At 50.2% G+C, this 20814-nt stretch overlaps 1 protein-coding gene across 6 annotated transcripts in view; it reads right to left on the bottom strand.

Annotated features, from left to right (window-relative positions):
• The window catches only part of LOC135054228 (von Willebrand factor A domain-containing protein 5A-like), a 373972-nt gene that overhangs the window by 158895 nt on the left and 194263 nt on the right, over positions 1 to 20814 (bottom strand). For all 6 annotated transcript variants that reach the window (XM_063957548.1, XM_063957547.1, XM_063957546.1 and 3 more), the window contains 2 exons: positions 16259 to 16347; positions 11095 to 11239 (listed from right to left, as the gene is read on the bottom strand). In XM_063957548.1, the coding sequence (XP_063813618.1) occupies positions 11095 to 11239; positions 16259 to 16347 (234 nt within the window). The remainder of the gene's footprint in view (positions 1 to 11094; positions 11240 to 16258; positions 16348 to 20814) is intronic.

Below are 20814 nucleotides of genomic sequence, written 5' to 3'. Positions count from 1 at the left end.
TACCTGGCTACACCTGTGGAGCACCCGCGTCATGGTGTGGCCTCACAGGAGGCGGGGGAAGAATCTTGATTCTGGGAACAGGCTGACTGGTGCAGCTTTTTTCCCTCTACCCATGTCTCTGTACAGAAAGGAAGCGCCATTTGACCCGCTTGCTTTTCTGAAGCCGAAAGGACTGTACCTTTGTCTGTGAGGAAACCTGAGGTAAAATTATTTCTTCCCAGCAGTTGCTGTGGATACGAGGTCCCAGAGACCATCCCCAAATAATTCCTCACCCTTATAAGGCTCTCTATGCGCTTTTTAAGTCAGCATCACCTGTCCAGTGACAGGTCTCTAATACCCTCCTGACAGAATGGACATTACATTTATTTTGGATGCCAGCCGGCAAAATATCCCTCTGTGCATCCCCCATATATAAGACGACGTCTTTAATATGTTTTTATGTTTGCCAACTAGTATCCCTGTTTGACAGGGTCACCAACCACGCTGCAGCAGCACTATCTGCAGGTCTCAGTCTAGTACCTGAGTGTGTAAATACAGACTTCAGGATAGCCTCCTGTTTTTTATCAACAGGTACCTATTAAAGTGGCCGTATCCTAAGACGGCAGTGCCACCTTTTTTGACAAACGTGTGAGCGCCTTATCCACCCTAGGGGATATCTCCCAGCGTAACTTATCCTCCTGGCGGGAAAGGGTACGCCATCAGTAACTTTTTATAAATTACCAGTTTCTTAACGGAGGAACCCACGCTTTCACACACTTCATTTATTCATCTGATGGGGGAACAAAACACTGCCTGTTTTTTCTCCCCAAACCTAAAACCCATTTTTAGAGGTGCTTGGGTTAAAGTCAGAAATGTATAACACATTTTTTATTGCCGGGATCACGTCACGGATGTTCCTAGTGGATTGTGTATATGTCTCCACCTTGTCGACACTGGAGTCAGACTCCGTGTCGACATCTGTGTCTGCCATCTGAGAGAGCGGGCGTTTTTGAGCCCCTGATGGCCTTTGAGACGCCTGGGCAGGCGCGGGCTGCGAAGCCGGCTGTCCCACAGCTGTTACGTCATCCACCCTTTTATGTAAGGAGTTGACACTGTCGGTTAATACCTTTCACCTATCCATCCACTCTGGTGTCGGCCCCACAGGGGGCGACATCACATATATCGGCCTCTGTTCTGTCACCATATAAGCCTCCTCATTCAACATGTCGACACAGCCGTACCGACACACCGCAGACACACAGGGAATGCTCTAAACGAGGACAGGACCCACAAAAGCCCTTTGGGGGGACAGAGTAAGAGTATGCCAGCACACACCAGAGCGCTATATATATATATATACAGGGACTAACTGAGTTATGTCCCTAATAGCTTTTATATAATATACTGTATACAGTGCCAATTTTAACGCCCCCCCTCTCTTTTCCCTCTTACTGTACTGTAGAATTGCAGGGAAGAGCCAGGGAGCTTCCTTCCAGCCGAGCTGTGAGGGAAAAATGGCGCCAGTGTGCTGAGGAGATAGGCTCCGCCCCTTTTTCCGCGGCCTATTCTCCCGTTTTTTATGGAATTCTGGCAGGGGTATTTACCTCATATATAGCCCCTGGGGCCATATATTGAGGTATTTTAGCCAGCCAAGGTGTTTTTATTGCTGCCTCAGGGCGCCCCCCCCAGCGCCCTGCACCCTCAGTGACCGGAGTGTGAAGTGTGTGAGAGGAGCAATGGCGCACAGCTGCAGTGCTGTGCGCTACCTTGGTGAAGACAGAGTCTTCATGCCGCCGATTTTCCGGACCATCTTCTTGCTTCTGGCTCTGTAAGGGGGACGGCGGCGCAGCTCCGGGACCGAACATCAAGGCTGGGCCTGCGGTCGATCCCTCTGGAGCTAATGGTGTCCAGTAGCCTAAGAAGCCCAATCCGGCTGCAAGCAGGCGAGTTCGCTTCTTCTCCCCTTAGTCCCTCGCTGCAGTGAGCCTGTTGCCAGCAGGTCTCACTGAAAATAACAAATTCTAAGACTATAACTTTCTAAGAGCTCAGGAGAGCCCCTAGTGTGCATCCAACCTCGGCCGGGCACGAAATCTAACTGTGGCTTGGAGGAGGGTCATAGTGGGAGGAGCCAGTGCACACCAGGTAGTCTAAGATCTTTCTAGAGTGCCCAGCCTCCTTCGGAGCCCGCTATTCCCCATGGTCCTTACGGAGTTCCCAGCATCCACTAGGACGTTAGAGAAAATTGTATTGCCTGTTCCTGGTGTAGCCTCCCTAAAAGACACAGCTGATCGTAAAATTGAGACTACACTCAAATCACTGTACACAGCTGCTGGGGTGGCTCAAAGACCCACTATTGCATGTGTGTGGATCACAAAAGCCATTGGTAAATGGTCAGGTAACCTAATTGAGGGGTTAGATTCCTTGTCTAGGTGGATGTTTTACTCCTGCAACATATACAGGACTCTGCGAACTTTATGGTGGAAGCCATAAAAGAGATAGGCTTGCTTAATGCACGCACCACCGTTATGGCAGTGTCGGCACGCAGAGGCTTGTGGCTACGCCAGTGGACTGCTGATGCGGACGCCAGGAAAGGCGTGGAAGGCCTACCATTCACAGGAGAGGCCTTGTTTGGAGATGAACTAGACAAATGGATCTCCACAGCTACTGCAGGTAAGTCCACATATCTTCCTTTCACAGCCTCCACAGCCAAGAAGGCTTCTTCAGCTTCTAAGTTACAGTCCTTTCAGACGGCCAAGTTTAGGGGCAGATCCAGGGGTGCTTCTATGGCCTCTAGCAGCGCAAGAGGTAAACCACGCAAACCAGCAACTGCAGGTGCTCAGGAACAGAGCTCAGGCTCAGCATCCTCAAAGCCTTCAGTATGACGGTGGACCGCGATGCCTGGAAGGCTGTCAGGTGGGAGCCAGAGTACAATTCTTCAGTCAGATCTGGTCAAGTTCATGCCAGGATCCCTGGGTCATAGATCTTATTTCCCAGGGCTACAGACTGGAGTTCCAAGAGCTCTCACCTCACAGATTCTTCAAATCAGGCTTACCAGTTTCACAAGAGGCAAGTATAACTTTACAGCATGCCATCCAAAAACTGGTACAGACTCAAGTCGATCTGGCTACCTGATCAAGCTTATCTACGGTTTGCACTGCAGGACTGTCACTACCAGTTCCAGGCCCTGCCATTTGGTCTCTCCACGGCACCAAGGGTGTTCACCAAAGTGATGGCAGAGATGATGTTTCTACTCCGCAAACAGGGAATGAACATAATTCCGTACCTGGACGATCTCCTGATAAAAGCACCGTCCAGGAAAAGGTTGCTGGATAGCATTGGTCTCTCAACCAAACTTCTCCAGGATCACAGGTGGATTATGAACCTTCCGAAATCTCACCTAGAGCCAACACGGAGGCTCCCATTCCTGGGAATGATACTGGACATTGAGTAGCAGAAAGTGTTCCTTCCGTTGGAAAAGGCATTGGTAATCCAGTTGATGGTTCGGGATGTCCTGAAGCCAACCCGGGTATCGGTGCATCTTTGCATTCGCCTTCTGGAGAAAATGGTGGCCTCTTACGAGACGCTTCAATACGGAAAGTTTCGCTTAAGACCCTTCCAGCTCAATCTGTTGGACAAATGGTCCAGGTCGCATCTTCACATGCACCAGAGGATCAGTGTGTCGCCAAAAGCCAGGATCTCCCTTCTCTGGTGGCTACAGACTTCTCACCTCGTCAAGGGTCGGAGGTTCGGAATTCAGAACTGGATTCTGTTAACCACAGACACAAGCCTCAGAGGTTGGGGAGCAGTCACCCAGGGGGTGCAGTTTCAAGAAAGATGGTCAAGTTAGGAAGTCATCCTTCCAAACATGGTCAAGTTAGGAAGTCATCCTTCCAAACAACATTCTGGAACTCAGGGCCATATACAACGCCCTTCTGCAGGCCTCATATCTTCTTCAAGATCAGGCCATTCAGGTCCAGTCGGACAATGTGACGGCAGTGACGTACATAAACCGACAGGGCGGAACGAAAAGCAGATACATTCCCATGGTACTAAATGGGCCCCAGTATCCTCTAGGACGTAAGAGAAAATAGGATTTTAATTACCTACCGGTAAATCCTTTTCTCGTAGTCCTCAGAGGATACTGGCGTCCACATTAGTACCATGGGGTATAGACGGGTCCACTAGGAGCCATGGGCACTTTAAGAAATTAACAGTGTGGGCTGGCTCCTCCCTATATGCCCCTCCTACCAGACTCAGTCTAGGAAACTGTGTTCGAGGAGACGGACATACTTTGAGAGAAGGATATAAAATAACAGTGGTGAGATTCGAACCAACACACACACACACACACACACACACACACACACACACACACACACACACACACACACACACAAACAAACAAACAAGAGGAAAGCCATGCTAACCGAACTTGAACAGGAACAGCAACAGCTGAACCAACAACAATACCGAATCAAGTAACAATGCAGGAAAACTCTATGCACTGGGCGGGCACCCAGTATCCTCTGCGGACTAGAAAAGGATTTACCGGTGGGTAATTAAAATCCTATTTTCTCTTATGTCCTAGAGGATACTGGGGTCCACATTAGTACCATGGGGATGTACCAAAGCTCCCAAACCAGGTGCGAGAGTGCTGAGGTTCCTGCAGAACTGATTGACCAAACTAAAGGTCCTCAGAGGCTAAAGTATTAAACTTGTAGAACTTAGCAAACGTGTTCGAACCTGACCACGTAGCTGCTCGGCAGAGCTGTAAAGCCGAGACACCCCGGGCAGCCGCCCAGGAAGAACCCACTGACCTAGTAGAGTGGGCCTGTACAGACTTTGGACACAGCAAACTGCCGTGGAATAAGCATGGTGGATAGTAAGACTGGTCTAAAGTCTGCTTTGAAGCATGACACCCAACTTTATTGGGATCATAGAGAACAAACGGCGAGTCCGATTTCCAGTGATGAGTTGTCAGTTTCACATAGCTCTTCAAAGCCCTCACAACATCCAAGGACTTTGCAGTAGCCGAGGTGTCGGTAAGCACCGAAACCACAATAGGTTGGTTGATATGAAACGCAGACACCACCTTTTGAAGAAAGTGCTGACGAGTTCTGAGTTCAGCCCTATTTTCATGAAAAATCATATACAGGCTTTTGTGAGACAACGCCCCCAGCTCCGACACTCGCCTGGCAGAAGCCAAGGCCAACAGTGTGACGAGATTCCACGAAAGAAACTTGACGTCAACGTCCTGTAAAGGCTCAAACCAATCCGATTGCAGGAACTGAAACGCCACGTTGAGATCCCACCCAAGGTGCCGTAGGAGGCACAAAGGGAGGCTGGATTTAAAGAACCCCCTTCAAAAATGTCTGAACCTCAGGGAGAGAAGCCAATTGTTTCTGGAAGAAAATGGATAAGGCTGCAATGTGGTCCTTTATGGAGCCCAGATGTAGGCCCACATCCACATCTGACTGCAGAAAAACGCCCCAACTTAAATTCCACTGCAAGAATTTTCCTGTTCTCACACCAAGAGACGTATTTTTTCAAATATGGTGGTAATGTTTAGACGTTACCCCCTTTCTGGCTTGGATCAGTGTTGGAATCCCCTATTGGGGATCCCCTTCCGGGCTAGAATTTGACGCTCAAACTCCATGCTGTCAAACGTAGCCATGGTACGTCTTGACAGACGAACGGCCTCTGTCTGAGAAGGTCCTAGCAAAGAGGTAGAGGCCCTCCAGGAGCATCTCCAGTAGATCCGCATGGCCAGTCCGGAGCAATGAGAATTGCTAGAACCTTTTCTCTTTTTATTCTTTTGAGAATTCTTGGGATCAATGGAAGTGGTGGAAACACGTACACCATCTGGTAGACCCATGGAGTCACCAGAGTATCCACCGCCACTGCTTGTGGGTCCCTCGACCTGGAACAATACCGCTTGAGCTTCTTGTTGAGGCGAGAGGCCATCATGTTGATTTGTGGCATTCCCCACCGACATGTCAAGCACCTGAATACCTCTGGGTGAAGGCCCCACTCTCCTGGGTGGAGGTCGTGTCTGCTGAGGAAGTCTGCTTCCCAGTTGTCTACTCCCTGAATGAAGATCGCAGACAATGCCACAGCGTGTCTTTCTGCCCATAGGAGAATCCTTGTTACCTCTGACATTGCTGTTCTGCTCTTCATTCTGCCTTGTCGGTTTATGTATGTTACTGCCGTCACATTGTCCGACTGAACCTGAATGGCCTTATCTTGAAGAAGATGTGATGCCTGTAGAAGGGCGTCGTATATGGCCCTTAGTTCCAGAACGTTGATCGGAAGAATGACTTCCTGACTTGACCATTTTCCTTGTAACGGTTCCCCTTGGGTCACGGCTCCCCAACCTCGGAGGCCTGCGTCTGTGGTTAGCAGAATCCAATTTTGAATCCCGAACCTCCGGCCTTCGGTCAGATGAGAAGTCTGAAGCCACCACAGAAGAGAAATCCTGGCTTTTGGCGACAGACTGATCCTCTGGTGCATGTGAAGATGCGATCTGGACCATCTGTCCAACAGATCCAGCAGGAAAGGGCCTTGCGTGGAACCTTCCGTACTGCAGCGCTTCATAAACGGCCACCATCTTTCCCAGAAGGAAAATGCATAGATGCACCGATATCCTTGTTTTCCCTAGAACATTCCGCACCATTGACTGGATCACCAATGCCTTTTCCAACTAAAGGAATACCTTCTGTGCCTCCGTATCCAGTATCATCCCCAGGAACGGAAGTCTCCGTGTTGGTTCCAGATTTGATTTTGGTAGGTTCAGAATCCACCCGTGATCCTAGAGTAGTCGGGTTAAGAGGGCGATGCTGTCTAACAAACTCTCCCTAGAAGGTGTTTTTATCCACAGGTTGTCCGGGTATGTAATTATGTTCACTCCCTGTTTGCGGAGGAGAAACATTATCTCTGCCATTACCTTGGTAAACACCCTCGGCGCCGTAGAGAGGCCAAATGGTATGGCCTGGAACTGATAGTGACAGTCCTGTAAGGCAAACCTTAGATAAGCCTGATGAGGCGGCCAAATCGGAATGTGATGGTACGCATCCTTGATTTCCAGAGACACCAAGAATTCCTCCTCTTCCAGACCTGAGATCACCGCTCTCAGAGACTCCATTCTGAACTTGAACTCCCATAGGTACGGGTTCAACGACTTGAGATTTAAAATGGGCCTTACCGAACCGTCCGGCTTACGAACCACAAACAGGTTGGAATAATAACCTTGGCTTTGCAGCTGAAGTGGAACTAGAACAATGACCTGAGTCCGTACCAGTTTTTGAATTGCTTCCTGTAAAGTCATACTTGCTTCTTGAGACACTGGTAAGCCTGATTTGAAGAATCTGCGAGGTGGGAGTTCCTGAAACTCCAGTCTGTAGCCCTGGTTTATAAGATTTATGATCCAGGGATCCTGGCAAGACATTGCCCATCTGTGACTGAAGAATCTTAAACGGGCTCCCACCTGCCTGTCTTCCAGGCAGTGCGGTCCACCGTCATGCTGAAGACTTAGAGGAAGCAGGACCGGGGTTCTGTTCCTGTGAAGCTGCAGTTGCTGGTTTTCTGAGTTTATTGCCCTTGAAGCCTGTAGAAGAACCGTTGGTATTGTTCTTAAACTTCGCTGTCCGAAAGGACTGCAGAATTGGAGTAGTGTAGGATTTTCTAGCCAGGGGAGCTACGGAAGGAAGGTATGTAGACTTACCCGCAGTAGCCTTGGCTATCTACGTATCCAGTTCATCTCCAAAAAGGCCTTCCACTGTGAAAGGTAGGCTTTCCACACCTTACCTGTAATCCGCGTCCGCAGTCCACTGGCGTAGCAACAAGCCCCTGCGTGCCGATACTGCCATAGCTGTGGAGCATGCATTGAGTAAACCAATTTCTTTTATGGCCTCCACCATAAAGTTAGCCGAATGCTGAATATGCTGAAGGAGTAAAATTATCTCTCCCCTGGATAAGGAATCTAACCCGTCAATTAGATTACCTGACCATTTTGCAATGAGATCCACACACAAGAGATCCACGCACAAGCTATAGTGGGTCTCTGAGCCACCCCCACAACTGTGTACAGAGATTTGAGAGTAGTCTCAATCTTGCAGTCTGCAGCATCCTTCAAGAAAGCTGCCCCAGGGACAGGTAAAGCTATCTGACGTGACAGCCTAGAAACTGATGCATCAACAATCGGTGGGTTTTCCCATTTCTTTCTGTCATCCTGAGGAAACGGGAAGGATGTGAGTAATCGTTTTGGGACATGAAACTTCTTGTCAGGATTCACCCAAGTTGCTTCAAATAGGGAATTCAATTTGATGCAGGGAAAGTAGCTGAGCATTTCTTTTTTTACATTAAAATAAGGGGGGTCATTCCGAGTTGATCGCTCGCTTGCTGGTTTTGGCAGTCGTGCAAACGCTATGCCGCCGCCCACTGGGGAGTGTATTTTAGCTTAGCAGAAGTGCGAACGCTTGTGCAGCCGAGCTCTGCAAAAACATTTTGTGCAGTTTAAGAGTAGCTCAAAACGTACTCAGCGCTTGTGATCACTTCAGCCTATTCGTGTTCGGATTTGACGTCATACACCCGCCCAGCTACGCCTGCGTTTTCCCTGGCACGCCTGCGTTTTTCCAAACACTCCCTGAAAACGGCCAGTTTACACCCAGAAACTACCACTTCATGTCAATCACTCTGCGGCCGTCAGTGCAACTTAAATCTTCGCTAGAGACTGTGCAAAACCACATCGCTCGTTGTACCCGTACGTCGCGCGTGTGCATTGCGGGGCATACGCATGCGCATAAATGCCCTTTATTGCCCTCATCGCTGCGCTGCGAGTGATCAACTCGGAATGACCCCCAAGATTCCTCCTCGTCCTCTGACACCTTATAGGAATGTGCAGGAAATCTCTAATAGCTTCTATCAGGGCTTGTATCCACTGTGATAAAGCTACATCCACCCATACCGAATCCACCTCACCCTCCTCTGGGTCTGATACATCATCAGTGTCAGCCTGCATGATTCGGGCCAGAGGACGCTTCTGTGGACAAATAGCAGGGACGCCGGAATGACCAACGAATCTCTATTCATCAGGTCATCCACAGATTGCATTAAGTATTGCGTCTCCTTCTCATTTTGGGATAATTTGTTTGAAATATTTGAAATCATCCCTTTTCATGAATCTAACCATACTGGTTCAGATCCTCTAGCCTGAGAATGTGCACTATACTGAGTACATGGCAGTGATCCCCCAGATTGAGAAAAGCATTGAGATGGAAAAATGGCGCTGGTGAGCTGCTGGGTCCACTCATAGTGAAGCCCCGCCCCTGTAATGGCACGCGGTCTTCCCGGAAATTATACTGGTTGAGGTGCAGAATAAAGTGTACAGTGGGTTAAAACCCCTGTAAGGTGTGCCAGTTTGTGGGTAATAGTAGTGGCTCCAGCTGCCCCTCTCACAGCGGTCACACCGTGCATCTGAAGCCTGCCTACCCTTATGCCGCCATTACAGCCGGTGAATCGCTAACCGGGACGCCAGCCACCTACTCACCACTCTTCTGTCTCTGTTAGGGGTGGCGGCGTGCTGCGGGTCTGTACGCTCGCCGTGGTGGGGCTTGCGAATAGGACCCTCAGGAGCTCAGTGTCCTGTCAGCGGGGAATGGGACCATTAACCCTAGGGAGGTTGGGCCGTCCCCCCCCCTAAGTCCCACGAAGCAGGCAGGCTGGTGCCAACCAGACCTACCTGAAAATAACAAACAGAAAATATATGCAGCTCCCCATAGAGTGGGAATAGAACCCGTGGCGACCACACACACCTAGTTAAGGCCCTGGTTATCTCTATACAGTAGTAATGTATACTCAGGGTTAAGTGGCGAGTATAATGCTGGATCAGTGGTATGTATACAGTAATGATGGCAAATCAATGAGATAAATGCTTCATTCCTACTGAAAAGTGATGAAAGTAAAAGCTAGCGTCTCATGTATACCTGCAGGTCGTTGCTATTTCATAGAATAAAGCAAAGAAACTGTGAAAAGAGATACATTATTGTTTATTCTCCAAAGATATTCTACAATGATCTGGACAGATTTGTTGGTTCCACTAGGTAAGATAATAAGTAATTGGATCATAGTGATATTTCAAACTAATTGCTGTCTTGAATTAGTATCACACATCTTCAATCTTCTAACCGGTCATTCAGCCTATTTAAATGGTAAAAAGTAGTCTCTTTGCTGTTTGGTATCATTGTGTGCACCACACTGAACATGGGCCAGACAGCAAATAGGAGAGTTGTCTGAGGAGATCAGTAAGAAAATGATAGAGCAGTACGTTAGAGGTAAAGGCTATAAGACTATGTCCAAGCAGCCTGAGGTCCCTGTGACTACAGCTGCAAATATTATTATTAAGAAGTTTAAAGTCCATGAGTCTGTATCCAACCTCTCTGGACACGTCCACAAGAGGAAAATCAACCATAGATTAAATAGAAGGATAGTGGGAGTGGTAGAAAAAGAGCCAAGGAAAACTTCCAAAGAGATACAAGGTGTGTTAGTGTCTGATCGCACCATCCGACACTTTTAGTCAGCTCCATTGAAGAAGACCCAGGAGGACTTCACTTTTAAAAAAAACCCATCAAAAATCTAAAGAGGAATTTGCTAAAATGCATATTGACAATGATTCTGGGAAAGAGTACTTTGGGCAGATGGATCAAAACCTGAGCTTATGGCACATTACATCAGCTCTATGTTCACAGATGTACAAACTAAGCTGTAAAGTAGAAGACACCATACCTCGTGTGACATATGGAGGGGACTTGGTTATGTTTTGGGGCTGCTTTGCTGGGTTTGGCACAGGGTGCCTGCAATCTGTGCAGCCCACAATGTAATCTCAGGACTAACAAGGCATTCTGGAGCGATATACAGGAGAATTATGTAGCGATATATACCGTCTCAGTCTATAACTGTATATATACACACTGTCTCAGTCACAGGTCATGGGTCCTCCAACAGGATAATGACCCAAACACACAGCTACAAGCAGCCAAGCATGGATCAGAACTGAACATTCGTCTGAAGTGGCCTCGTATGCATATGGCGGGGGTCAAAATACTATCAGGGGTCACTTACCTGTCTGGGGTGCTCTGGTCTCCCGGCTGTTTTGTAGATTTTCTTTAGAGGCTGCAGAATTTCTGTCCCTCCAAAGTTGGCCTCCATCTCATTAACCTTCTTCACAGCCTCCTCCATAGATGTCTGTGTGTACTGAACACTCTCCCTGGGGAATGCCGACAATTAGTAAGGTACTGTATGTACATGTACAGCCACAGTATAAGAGAGGTCCTCACGTGTACAGCCGCAGTACAACAGGGGAATTCCCACGTACAGCCGCAGTACAAAAGGGGCCCTCCCACGTATAGCCGCAGTACAACAGGGGCCCTCCCACGTACAGCCGCAGTACAACAGGGGCCCTCCTACGTACAGCCGCAGTACAACAGGGGCCCTCCCACGTACAGCCGCAGTACAACAGGGGCCCTCCCACGTACAGCCGCAGTACAATAAGTGGCCTCCCAGATACAGCCGCAGTATAACAGGGGCCCTCCCACGTACAGGCGCAGTATAACAGGAGCCCTCCCACGTACAGGTGCAGCATAACAGGAGCCCTCCCACGTACAGGTGCAGCATAACAGGAGCCCTCCCACGTACAGGTGCAGTATAACAGGGGCCCTCCCACGTACAGGCGCAGTATAACAGGAGCCCTCCCACGTACAGCCGCAGTATAACAGGAGCCCTCCCACGTACAGCCGCAGCATAACAGGGGGGCCTCCCACGTACAGCCGCAGTACAACGGGGGGCCTCCCACGTACAGCCGCAGTACAACGGGGGGCCTCCCACGTACAGCCACAGTACAACGGGGGGCCTCCCACATACAGGCGCAGTATAACAGGGGCCCTCCCACGTACAGCCGCAGTATAACAGGTGCCCTCCCACGTACAGCCGCAGTATAACAGGGGGCCTCCCACGTACAGCCGCAGTACAACGGGGGCCCTCCCACGTACAGCCACAGTACAACGGGGGGCCTCCCACGTACAGGCGCAGTATAACAGGGGCCCTCCCACGTACAGCCGCAGTATAACAGGTGCCCTCCCACGTACAGCCGCAGTATAACAGGGGGCCTTCCACGTACAGCCGCAGTACAACATGGGGCCTCCCACGTACAGGCGCAGTATAACAGGAGCCCTCCCACGTACAGCCGCAGTATAACAGGGGCCCTCCCATGTACAGACGCAGTATAACAGGGGGCCTCCCACGTACAGCCGCAGTACAACAGGGGGTCTCCCACGTACAGGCGCAGTATAACAGGAGCCCTCCCACGTACAGCCGTAGTATAACAGGGGCCCTCCCACGTACAGCCACAGTATAACAGGGGGCCTCCCACGTTCAGCCGCAGTACAATAGGGGGCCTCCCACGTACAGGCGCAGTATAACAGGGGGCCTCCCACGTACAGGCGCAGTATAACAGGAGCCCTCCCACGTACAGCCGCAGCTTAACAGGGGCCCTCCCACGTACAGCCGCAGCATAACAGGGGCCCTCCCACGTACAGGCGCAGCATAACAGGGGCCCTCCCACGTACAGGCGCAGCATAACAGGGGCCCTCCCACGTACAGGCGCAGCATAACAGGGGCCCTCCCACGTACAGGCGCAGCATAACAGGGGCCCTCCCACGTACAGCCGCAGCATAACAGGGGCCCTCCCATGTACAGGCGCAGCATAACAGGAGCCCTCCCACATACAGCTGCAGTATAACAAGGGCCCTCCCACATACAGCTGAGGTATAACAGGAGCCCTCCCAGGTACAGGTGCAGTATAACAGGGGCCCTCCAATGTACAGCCGCAGTACAACAGGGACCCTCCCACATACAGCTGCAGTATAATAGGAGCCCTCCCAGGTACAGCCGTAGTACAACAGGGACCCTCCCACGTACAGCCGCAGCATAACAGGGGCTCTCCCACATACAGGTGCAGCATAAAAAGGGCCCTCCCACGTACAGCTGCAGTATAACAGGGGCCCTCCAATGTACAGCTGCAGTATAACAGGGGCCCTCCAATGTACAGCTGCAGTATAACAGGGGCCCTCCAATGTACAGCCGCAGTATAACAGGGGTCCTCCCAAGTATAGCCGCAGTATAACAGGGGTCCTCCCAAGTATAGCCGCAGTACAACAGGGACCCTCCCACATACAGCCGCAGCATAACAGGGGCCCTCCCACGTACAGCTGCAGTATAACAGGGGCTCTCCAATGTACAGCCGCAGTATAACAGGGGCCCTCCAATGTACAGCCGCAGTACAACAGGGACCCTCCCACATACAGCTGCAGTATAATAGGAGCCCTCCCAGGTACAGCCGCAGCATAACAGAGGCCCTCCCACGTACAGGTGCAGCATAAAAAGGGCCCTCCCATGTACAGCTGCAGTATAACAGGGGCCCTCCAATGTACAGCCGCAGTATAACAGGGGCCCTCCAATGTACAGCTGCAGTATAACAGGGGTCCTCCTACGTACAGGTGCAGCATAACAGGGGCCCTCCAATGTACAGCCGCAGTATAACAGGGGCCCTCCCAGGTACAGCCGCAGTATAACAGGGGCCCTCCCACGTACAGCCGCAGCATAACAGGGGCCCTCCCACGTACAGGTGCAGCATAAAAAGGGCCCTCCCACGTACAGGTGCAGTATAACAGGGGCCCTCCAATGTACAGCCGCAGTATAACAGGAGCCCTCCCACGTACAGCTGCAGCATAACAGGGGCCCTCCCACGTACAGGTGCAGTTTAACAGGGGCCCTCCCACATACAGCCGCAGTGTCGGGCTTTTACACACATTTGATCCTATTTAATAACAGTGCTTTGTGTAGGAGTGTTCTATAACCTAGAAACTTTCTTGTACAGTTTAGAAGAATAAAGGCAGCATCTGATTGGCTGCTAGGTTTTATAGCACATCTGTGTATATAGCAGCCAGTGTGTCTTAAAGTGCTAACAAAGAAACATCCTACAAGACAAATGATCTGAGCCTATGGGTAGTGACTGCTGGACCATCTTTCCTCCCTCTCCCAACATCTCCTATATGCATCTGTGTGTTCTCTACAGTGATCATCTATAAACACCTCTCCTGCGTCACATGGGATTAGCCGGAGTCACGACTTCAGTACTGAAACAGTGACTGCTCCCTGCACAGACGCTGGACAGATTCACTAAGAAATTACTGTTCCTGGGAAGGGAGCAGAGGAGACAAGTGGCAGAAAACAGGCTACTTTATATCGAGGCAGTAATGGGACACTAGGGAGCAGTAAGAGGGGACAGTAGGGAGCAGTAAGAGGGGACATTAGGGAGAGGGGACATTAGGGAGCAGTAGGAGGGGACAGTAGGGAGCAGTAAGAGGGGACAGTAGGGAGCAGTAGGAGGGGACAGTAGGGAGCAGTAAGAGGGGACAGTAGGGAGCAGTAAGAGGGGACAGTAGGGAGCAGTAAGAGGGGACAGTAGGGAGCAGTAAGAGGGGACAGTAGGGAGCAGTAGGAGGGGACAGTAGGGAGCAGTAAGAGGGGACAGTAGGGAGCAGTAGGAGGGGACAGTAGGTAGCAGTAAGAGGGGACAGTAGGGAGCAGTAAGAGGGGACAGTAGGGAGCAGTAAGAGGGGACAGTAGGGAGCAGTAAGAGGGGACACTAGGGAGCAGTAAGAGGGGACAGTAGGGAGCAGTAAGAGGGGACAGTAGGTAGCAGTAAGAGGGGACAGTAGGGAGCAGTAAGAGGGGACAGTAGGGAGCAGTAGGAGGGGACAGTAGGGAGCAGTAGGAGGGGACTGTAGGGAGCAGTAGGAGGGGACTGTAGGGAGCAGTAGGAGGGGACTGTAGGGAGCAGTAGGAGGGGACTGTAGGGAGCAGTAAGAGGGGACAGTAGGGAGCAGTAAGAGGGGACAGTAGGGAGCAGTAAGAGGGGACAGTAGGGAGCAGTAAGAGGGGACAGTAGGGAGCAGTAGGAGGGGACAGTAGGGAGCAGTAAGAGGGGACAGTAGGGAGCAGTAAGAGGGGACAGTAGGGAGCAGTAAGAGGGGACAGTAGGGAGCAGTAAGAGGGGACAGTAGGGAGCAGTAAGAGGGGACAGTAGGGAGCAGTAAGAGGGGACAGTAGGTAGCAGTAAGAGGGGACAGTAGGGAGCAGTAGGAGGGGACAGTAGGGAGCAGTAAGGGGGGACAGTAGGGAGCAGTAAGAGGGGACAGTAGGGAGCAGTAAGAGGGGACAGTAGGGAGCAGTAAGGGGGGACAGTAGGGAGCAGTAAGAGGGGACAGTAGGGAGCAGTAAGAGGGGACAGTAGGGAGCAGTAAGAGGGGACAGTAGGGAGCAGTAAGAGGGGACAGTAGGGAGCAGTAAGAGGGGACAGTAGGGAGCAGTAAGAGGGGACAGTAGGGAGCAGTAAGAGGGGACAGTAGGGAGCAGTAAGAGGGGACAGTAGGGAGCAGTAAGGGGGGACAGTAGGGAGCAGTAAGAGGGGACAGTAGGGAGCAGTAAGAGGGGACAGTAGGGAGCAGTAGGAGGGGACAGTAGGGAGCAGTAAGAGGGGACAGTAGGGAGCAGTAAGAGGGGACAGTAGGGACAAGTAGGAGGGGACAATAGGGAGCAGTAAGAGGGGACAGTAGGGAGCAGTAAGAGTGGACAGTAGGGAGCAGTAAGAGGGGACAGTAGGGAGCAGTAAGAGGGGACAGTAGGGAGCAGTAGGAGGGGACAGTAGGGAGCAGCGGAACGGAGCCTCTAGAGGTCCAATGGAAGGGAATGAAGCAGTAAGATGTAAGTTGCTGTATTACATGAACACTGTTCTCTTCCATGTCTGGGGGATTTATTCTGCAAATCACATCTGCAGTCAGGGACAGTAATATTAGACCAGAGGTTCTCAACGCGGTCCTCACGGCACCCCAACGGTCCAGGTTTTAGGCATTTCCCTGCTTGACCACAGATGACTTAATTAGCACCTCAGCCAATTGAATTTAACCATCTGTGCTGAGCCATGGACATACCTAGAACCTGGACCGTTGGGGTGCCTGGAGGGCCGTGTTTGAGAACCTCTGTATTAGGACATTAGCCAGGTGGTTGATAATGGAAGGAAAGTGGGATTCTGCCCATGATCTGTAATGCTGGAGATTCCCGCCCAAGGAATAGATCATTTCCAGCCAGCCAGACAGAGCAGGACCCCTCATCCCGGGAACAGAGTCCCTCAGGCTAGACGGCTCCACCCACAGCTTGTTATACTCACGAAAAGAAGGACTCAAAGTGGGACCCAAATCCAAATATATTAAAGTAACATCCGAGGGGCAAACTCTTCAATAGAAGAACCAGGGTCTCCTGGAAAGAAGATATAAGAAAAGTCATATATAATAATGCATATATAACCTATAATAAGCTCTGACTCCTCCCTCTCTCACCCCCTACAGCCAGTCTCTCTCACACTCCTGCTGCTTACACCTTTGCAATACCTCTAGAATCAGTCCCTTCCTCCCTAATGACGCCTCCAAGCTCTCACCATACACCCGTCGTTTCCCACCTGGACTACTGCAACCTCATCCTATTCGGCCTTCCTCTCCTCACTTCAATCCATCCTTAATACGACCATTAGTCTCATTTACTAATCTTGCTCCTTTGTTGGCCTCACACCTCTGCAAACTACTTTACAGGCTCCCCATCCACCTCCAAGTACAATTCAAGATTTTCACCCTAATATACAAAACCCTCAATTGGAGGCGGTAGCCATGCAAAAGAGTTTACAGGTCGCCGCTTCCCAGGTGAAGAAAATAGGATTATTATTACCTACCGGTAAATCCTTTTCTCGTAGTCCGTAGAGGATACTGAGGTCCACATTAGTACCATGGGATATAGATGGGTCCACTAGGAGCCACTGGCACTTTAAGAAATTAATAGGGACTCAGTCTGGAAACTGTGCCTGAGGAGACAGACATACTTTGAGAGAAGGATAAAAGGACAGTGGTGAGATTCGAACCAGCACACACACACACACACACACACACACACACACACACACACACACACAAACCAGAGGAAAGTCATGCTAACCAAACGTGAAACAGGAACAGCAACAGCTGAACCAACAACAATACTTAACCAAGTAAGAGCGCAGGAAATACGAAGCACTGGGCAGGCGCCCAGTATCCTCTACGGACTACGAGAAAAGGATTTACCGGTAGGTAATTAAGATCCTATTTTCTCTTACATCCTAGAGGATACTGGGGTCCACATTAGTACCATGGGGATGCACCAAAGCTCCCAAACCGGGTGGGAGAGTGCTGAGGTTCCTGCAGAACTGATTGACCAAACTAAAGGTCCTCAGAGGCCAAAGTATCGAACTTGTAGAACTTAGCAAACGTGTTCAAACCTGACCAAGTAGCTGCTCGGCAGAGTTGTAAAGCCGGGACACCCCGGGCAGCCGCCCAGGAAGAACCCACTGACCTAGTAGAGTGGGCCTGTACAGATCTTTGAACCGGCAATCCCGCCGTGGAATAAGCATGCTGGATAGTGAGCCTGATCCAGCGAGCAATTGTCTGCCTTGAAGCAGGACACCCAATTTTATTGGGATCATAGAGAACAAACAGCAAGTCCGATTTTCTGTGACGTGCTGCCTCCTTCACATAAATTTTCAAAGCCCTCACCACATCCAAGGACTTTGAAGTAGTAGAGGTGTCGGTAACCACTGGCAACACAATAGGTTGGTTGATATGAAACGCAGACACCACCTTAGGAAGAAATTGCTGACGAGTCCTGAGTTCAGCTCTATATTCATGAAAAATCAAATAGGGGCTTTTGTGAGATAACGCCCCCAGTTCCGACACCCGCCTGGCTGAAGCCAGGGCCAACAGTGTGACGGTCTTCCACGTAAGAAACTTTACGTCAACCTGTTAGGGTCTCCTGCCCTGTGCTGCCACGTCGTCATGGCAACCGGGAGACAAGTGCTAGCGGAGTAACCTGAGCGCAGCTGATACTCCGGTTCGGGTCTTTTGCTGTGCAGTGGTTACAGGCTCTGTGCACGGCAGGGGATCCGGTGCTGGTTTTTGTGCTCACAGTCTGTGAGGTCTGAGTGGAGCGTGGACAGCACCTGCTTTATAAGGCCTCTTCTCAGGTTAAGCAGATGCTGCTGAATCTTTGTTGGTTAGTCAGTTCCTGAAAGTTAGCCAGTACTGTGTAGCTTTGTATTTGTTGTTGCTTACTGCAAATAGGCCTGGGGATTTGGTACTACACTCTGCCAATCCAGACCTAGCAGTAAGACTGGAGTCAGTCGTTTAACCTGCTGGGGTTCTTTTGCTACTCTGTGAACTTAGCAGGTTTGCGGCTGTATTCTTAGACTGCCTGCCTAAATCCTGTCTCACTGTGCAAGGTGTTCAGGTATTCAGTTTAGTGGCAGTAAGCTGAACCTGTGCACTGCAAGTGAGGATTAGGATTGTGGAGACTCTCCTTGTGTCTATCATTCCATCTCTGACCAAGGAGTTTACTGCCACACCCGTTGGTAACCCTTTAGGGTTTTGCTGTTGCCCTTAGCAACAGCATTTCGGGTTCTCTACGTATTAAAACACAACATCTTGCTTTTTTCATCTGAGCATTCCTAATAATAGGGAGACACCCAGTTTCTTAGCCTCTGGGCTTCTCTGTTCACTTTGTGTTTATTTTGTTACCCTATCACCTTCTGTGTACGTAATGTCATATTCCCCAGTCTGTCTGTGAGTTCATTTGTTTTGCATCCCTATCCGTTCAGACACCAGTACATTCCTGCAGGCACTGGTGTGCATAACAGTTCAGACACCAGTACATTCCTGCAGGCACTGGTGTGCATAACAGTTCAGACACCAGTACATTCCTGCAGGCACTGGTGTGCATAACACAACCTCCTGTAAAGGCTCAAACCATTCTGATTGTAGCAACTGCAACACCACGTTGAGATCCCAAAGGTGCCGTAGGAGGAACAAAGGGAGGTTGGATGTGCAGAACACCCTTCAAGAACATCTGAACCTCAGGGAGAGCAGCCAATTGTTTCTGGAAGAAAATGGATAAGGCCGAAATCTGGACTTTTATGGAGCCCAAGCGTAGGCCCACATCCACACCTAGCTGCAGAAAAACTAGAAAATGTCCTAGTTGAAATTCCACCGCAGGAAATTTCCTGGTCTCACACCAAGAGACATATTTTTTCCAAATACGGTGGTAATGTTTAGACGTTACCCCCTTTCTGGCTTGGATGAAAGTCGGAATAACTCTGTCCAGGATCCCTTCCGGGCTAGAATCTGACGCTCAACCTCCATGCCATTAAACGTAGCCGTGGTAAGTCTTGATAGACGGATGGCCCCTGTTGTAGAAGATCCTCGTGAAGAGGTAGAGGCCACGGATCCTCTAAGAGCAACTCCAGTAGATGCGCGTACCAGGCCCTTCTTGGCCAATCCAGAGCAATGAGTATTGCTTGAATCTTTTCCATTTTTATTCTTTTGAAAATTCTTGGGATCAATGGAAGTGGTGGAAACACATACACCATCTGGTAGACCAATGGACTCACCAGAGCGTCCACCGCCACTATCTGTGGGTCTCTCGACCTGGAACAATACCGCTTAAGCTTCTTGTTGAGACGAGAGGCCATCATGACGATTTGTGGCATTCCCCACCGACGTGTCAAGCACTTGAACACCTCCGGGTAAAGGCCCCACTCTCCTGGGTGGAGGTCGTGTCTGCGGAGGAAGTCTTCTTCCCAGTTGTCTACTCCCGGAATAAAGATTGCTGACAACGCCACAGCGTGTCTTTCTGCCCAGAGGAGAATTCTTGTTACCCGACATTGTTGCTCTGCTCTTCGTTCCACCCTGTCGGTTTATGTACGTTACCGCCGTCACATTGTCCGACTGAACCTGAATGGCTTGATCTTGAAGAAGATGTCATGCCTGTAGAAGGCCATTGTATATGGCCCTTAGTTCCAGAATGTTGATTGGAAGAATGGTTTCCTGACTTGACCATTTTCCTTGAAACTGTTCCCCCTGGGTGATTGCTCCCCAACCTCTGAGGCTTGCATCTGTGGTTAGCAGAATCCAATTTTGAATCCCAAACCTGCGGCCCTCGGTCAGGTGAGAAGTCTGAAGCCATTACAGAAGAGAAATCCTGGCTTTTGTCGACAGACGAATCCTCTGGTGCATGTGAAGATGCGATCCGGACCATTTGTCCAACAGATCCAGCTGGAAAGGCCTTGCGTGAAACCTTCTGTACTGCAGCACCTTGTAAGAATCTTCCCCAGAAGGCGAATGCATAGATGCACCGATATCCGGGTTGGCTTCAGGATATCCCGGACCATCGACTGGATTACCAATGCCTTTTCCAATGGAAGGAATACCTTCTGTGTCTCCGTATCCAGCATCATTACCAGGAACGGAAGTCTCTGTCTTGGTTCCAGGTGAGATTTTGGTAGGTTCAGAATCCACCTGTGATCCTGGAGTAGTCGAGTTGAGAGGGCAATGCTTTCCAACAACCTCTCCCTGGATGATGCCTTTATCAGCAGATCGTCCAGGTACGTAATTATGTTTACTCCGTGTTTGTGGAGGAGAATCATCATCTCTGCCATTGCCTTGGTGAACACCCTCGGTGCCGTGGAGAGGCCAAATGGCAGGGCCTGGAACTGGTAGTGATAGTCCTGTAATGCAAACCTTCGATAAGCCTGATGAGGCGGACAAATTGGAATATGAAGGTACGCATCCATGATATCCAGAGACACCAGGAATTCCCCCTCCTCCAGACCTGAGATTACCGCTCTCATAGACTCCATCTTGAACTTGAACA

The sequence above is a fragment of the Pseudophryne corroboree genome, chromosome 1, assembly GCF_028390025.1.
Source record: "Pseudophryne corroboree isolate aPseCor3 chromosome 1, aPseCor3.hap2, whole genome shotgun sequence".
In the NCBI taxonomy this organism is placed as follows: domain Eukaryota; kingdom Metazoa; phylum Chordata; class Amphibia; order Anura; family Myobatrachidae; genus Pseudophryne; species Pseudophryne corroboree.
The sequence above is the reverse complement of the archived record's forward strand: the minus strand, read 5'-3'. Positions and strand labels throughout refer to the sequence as shown.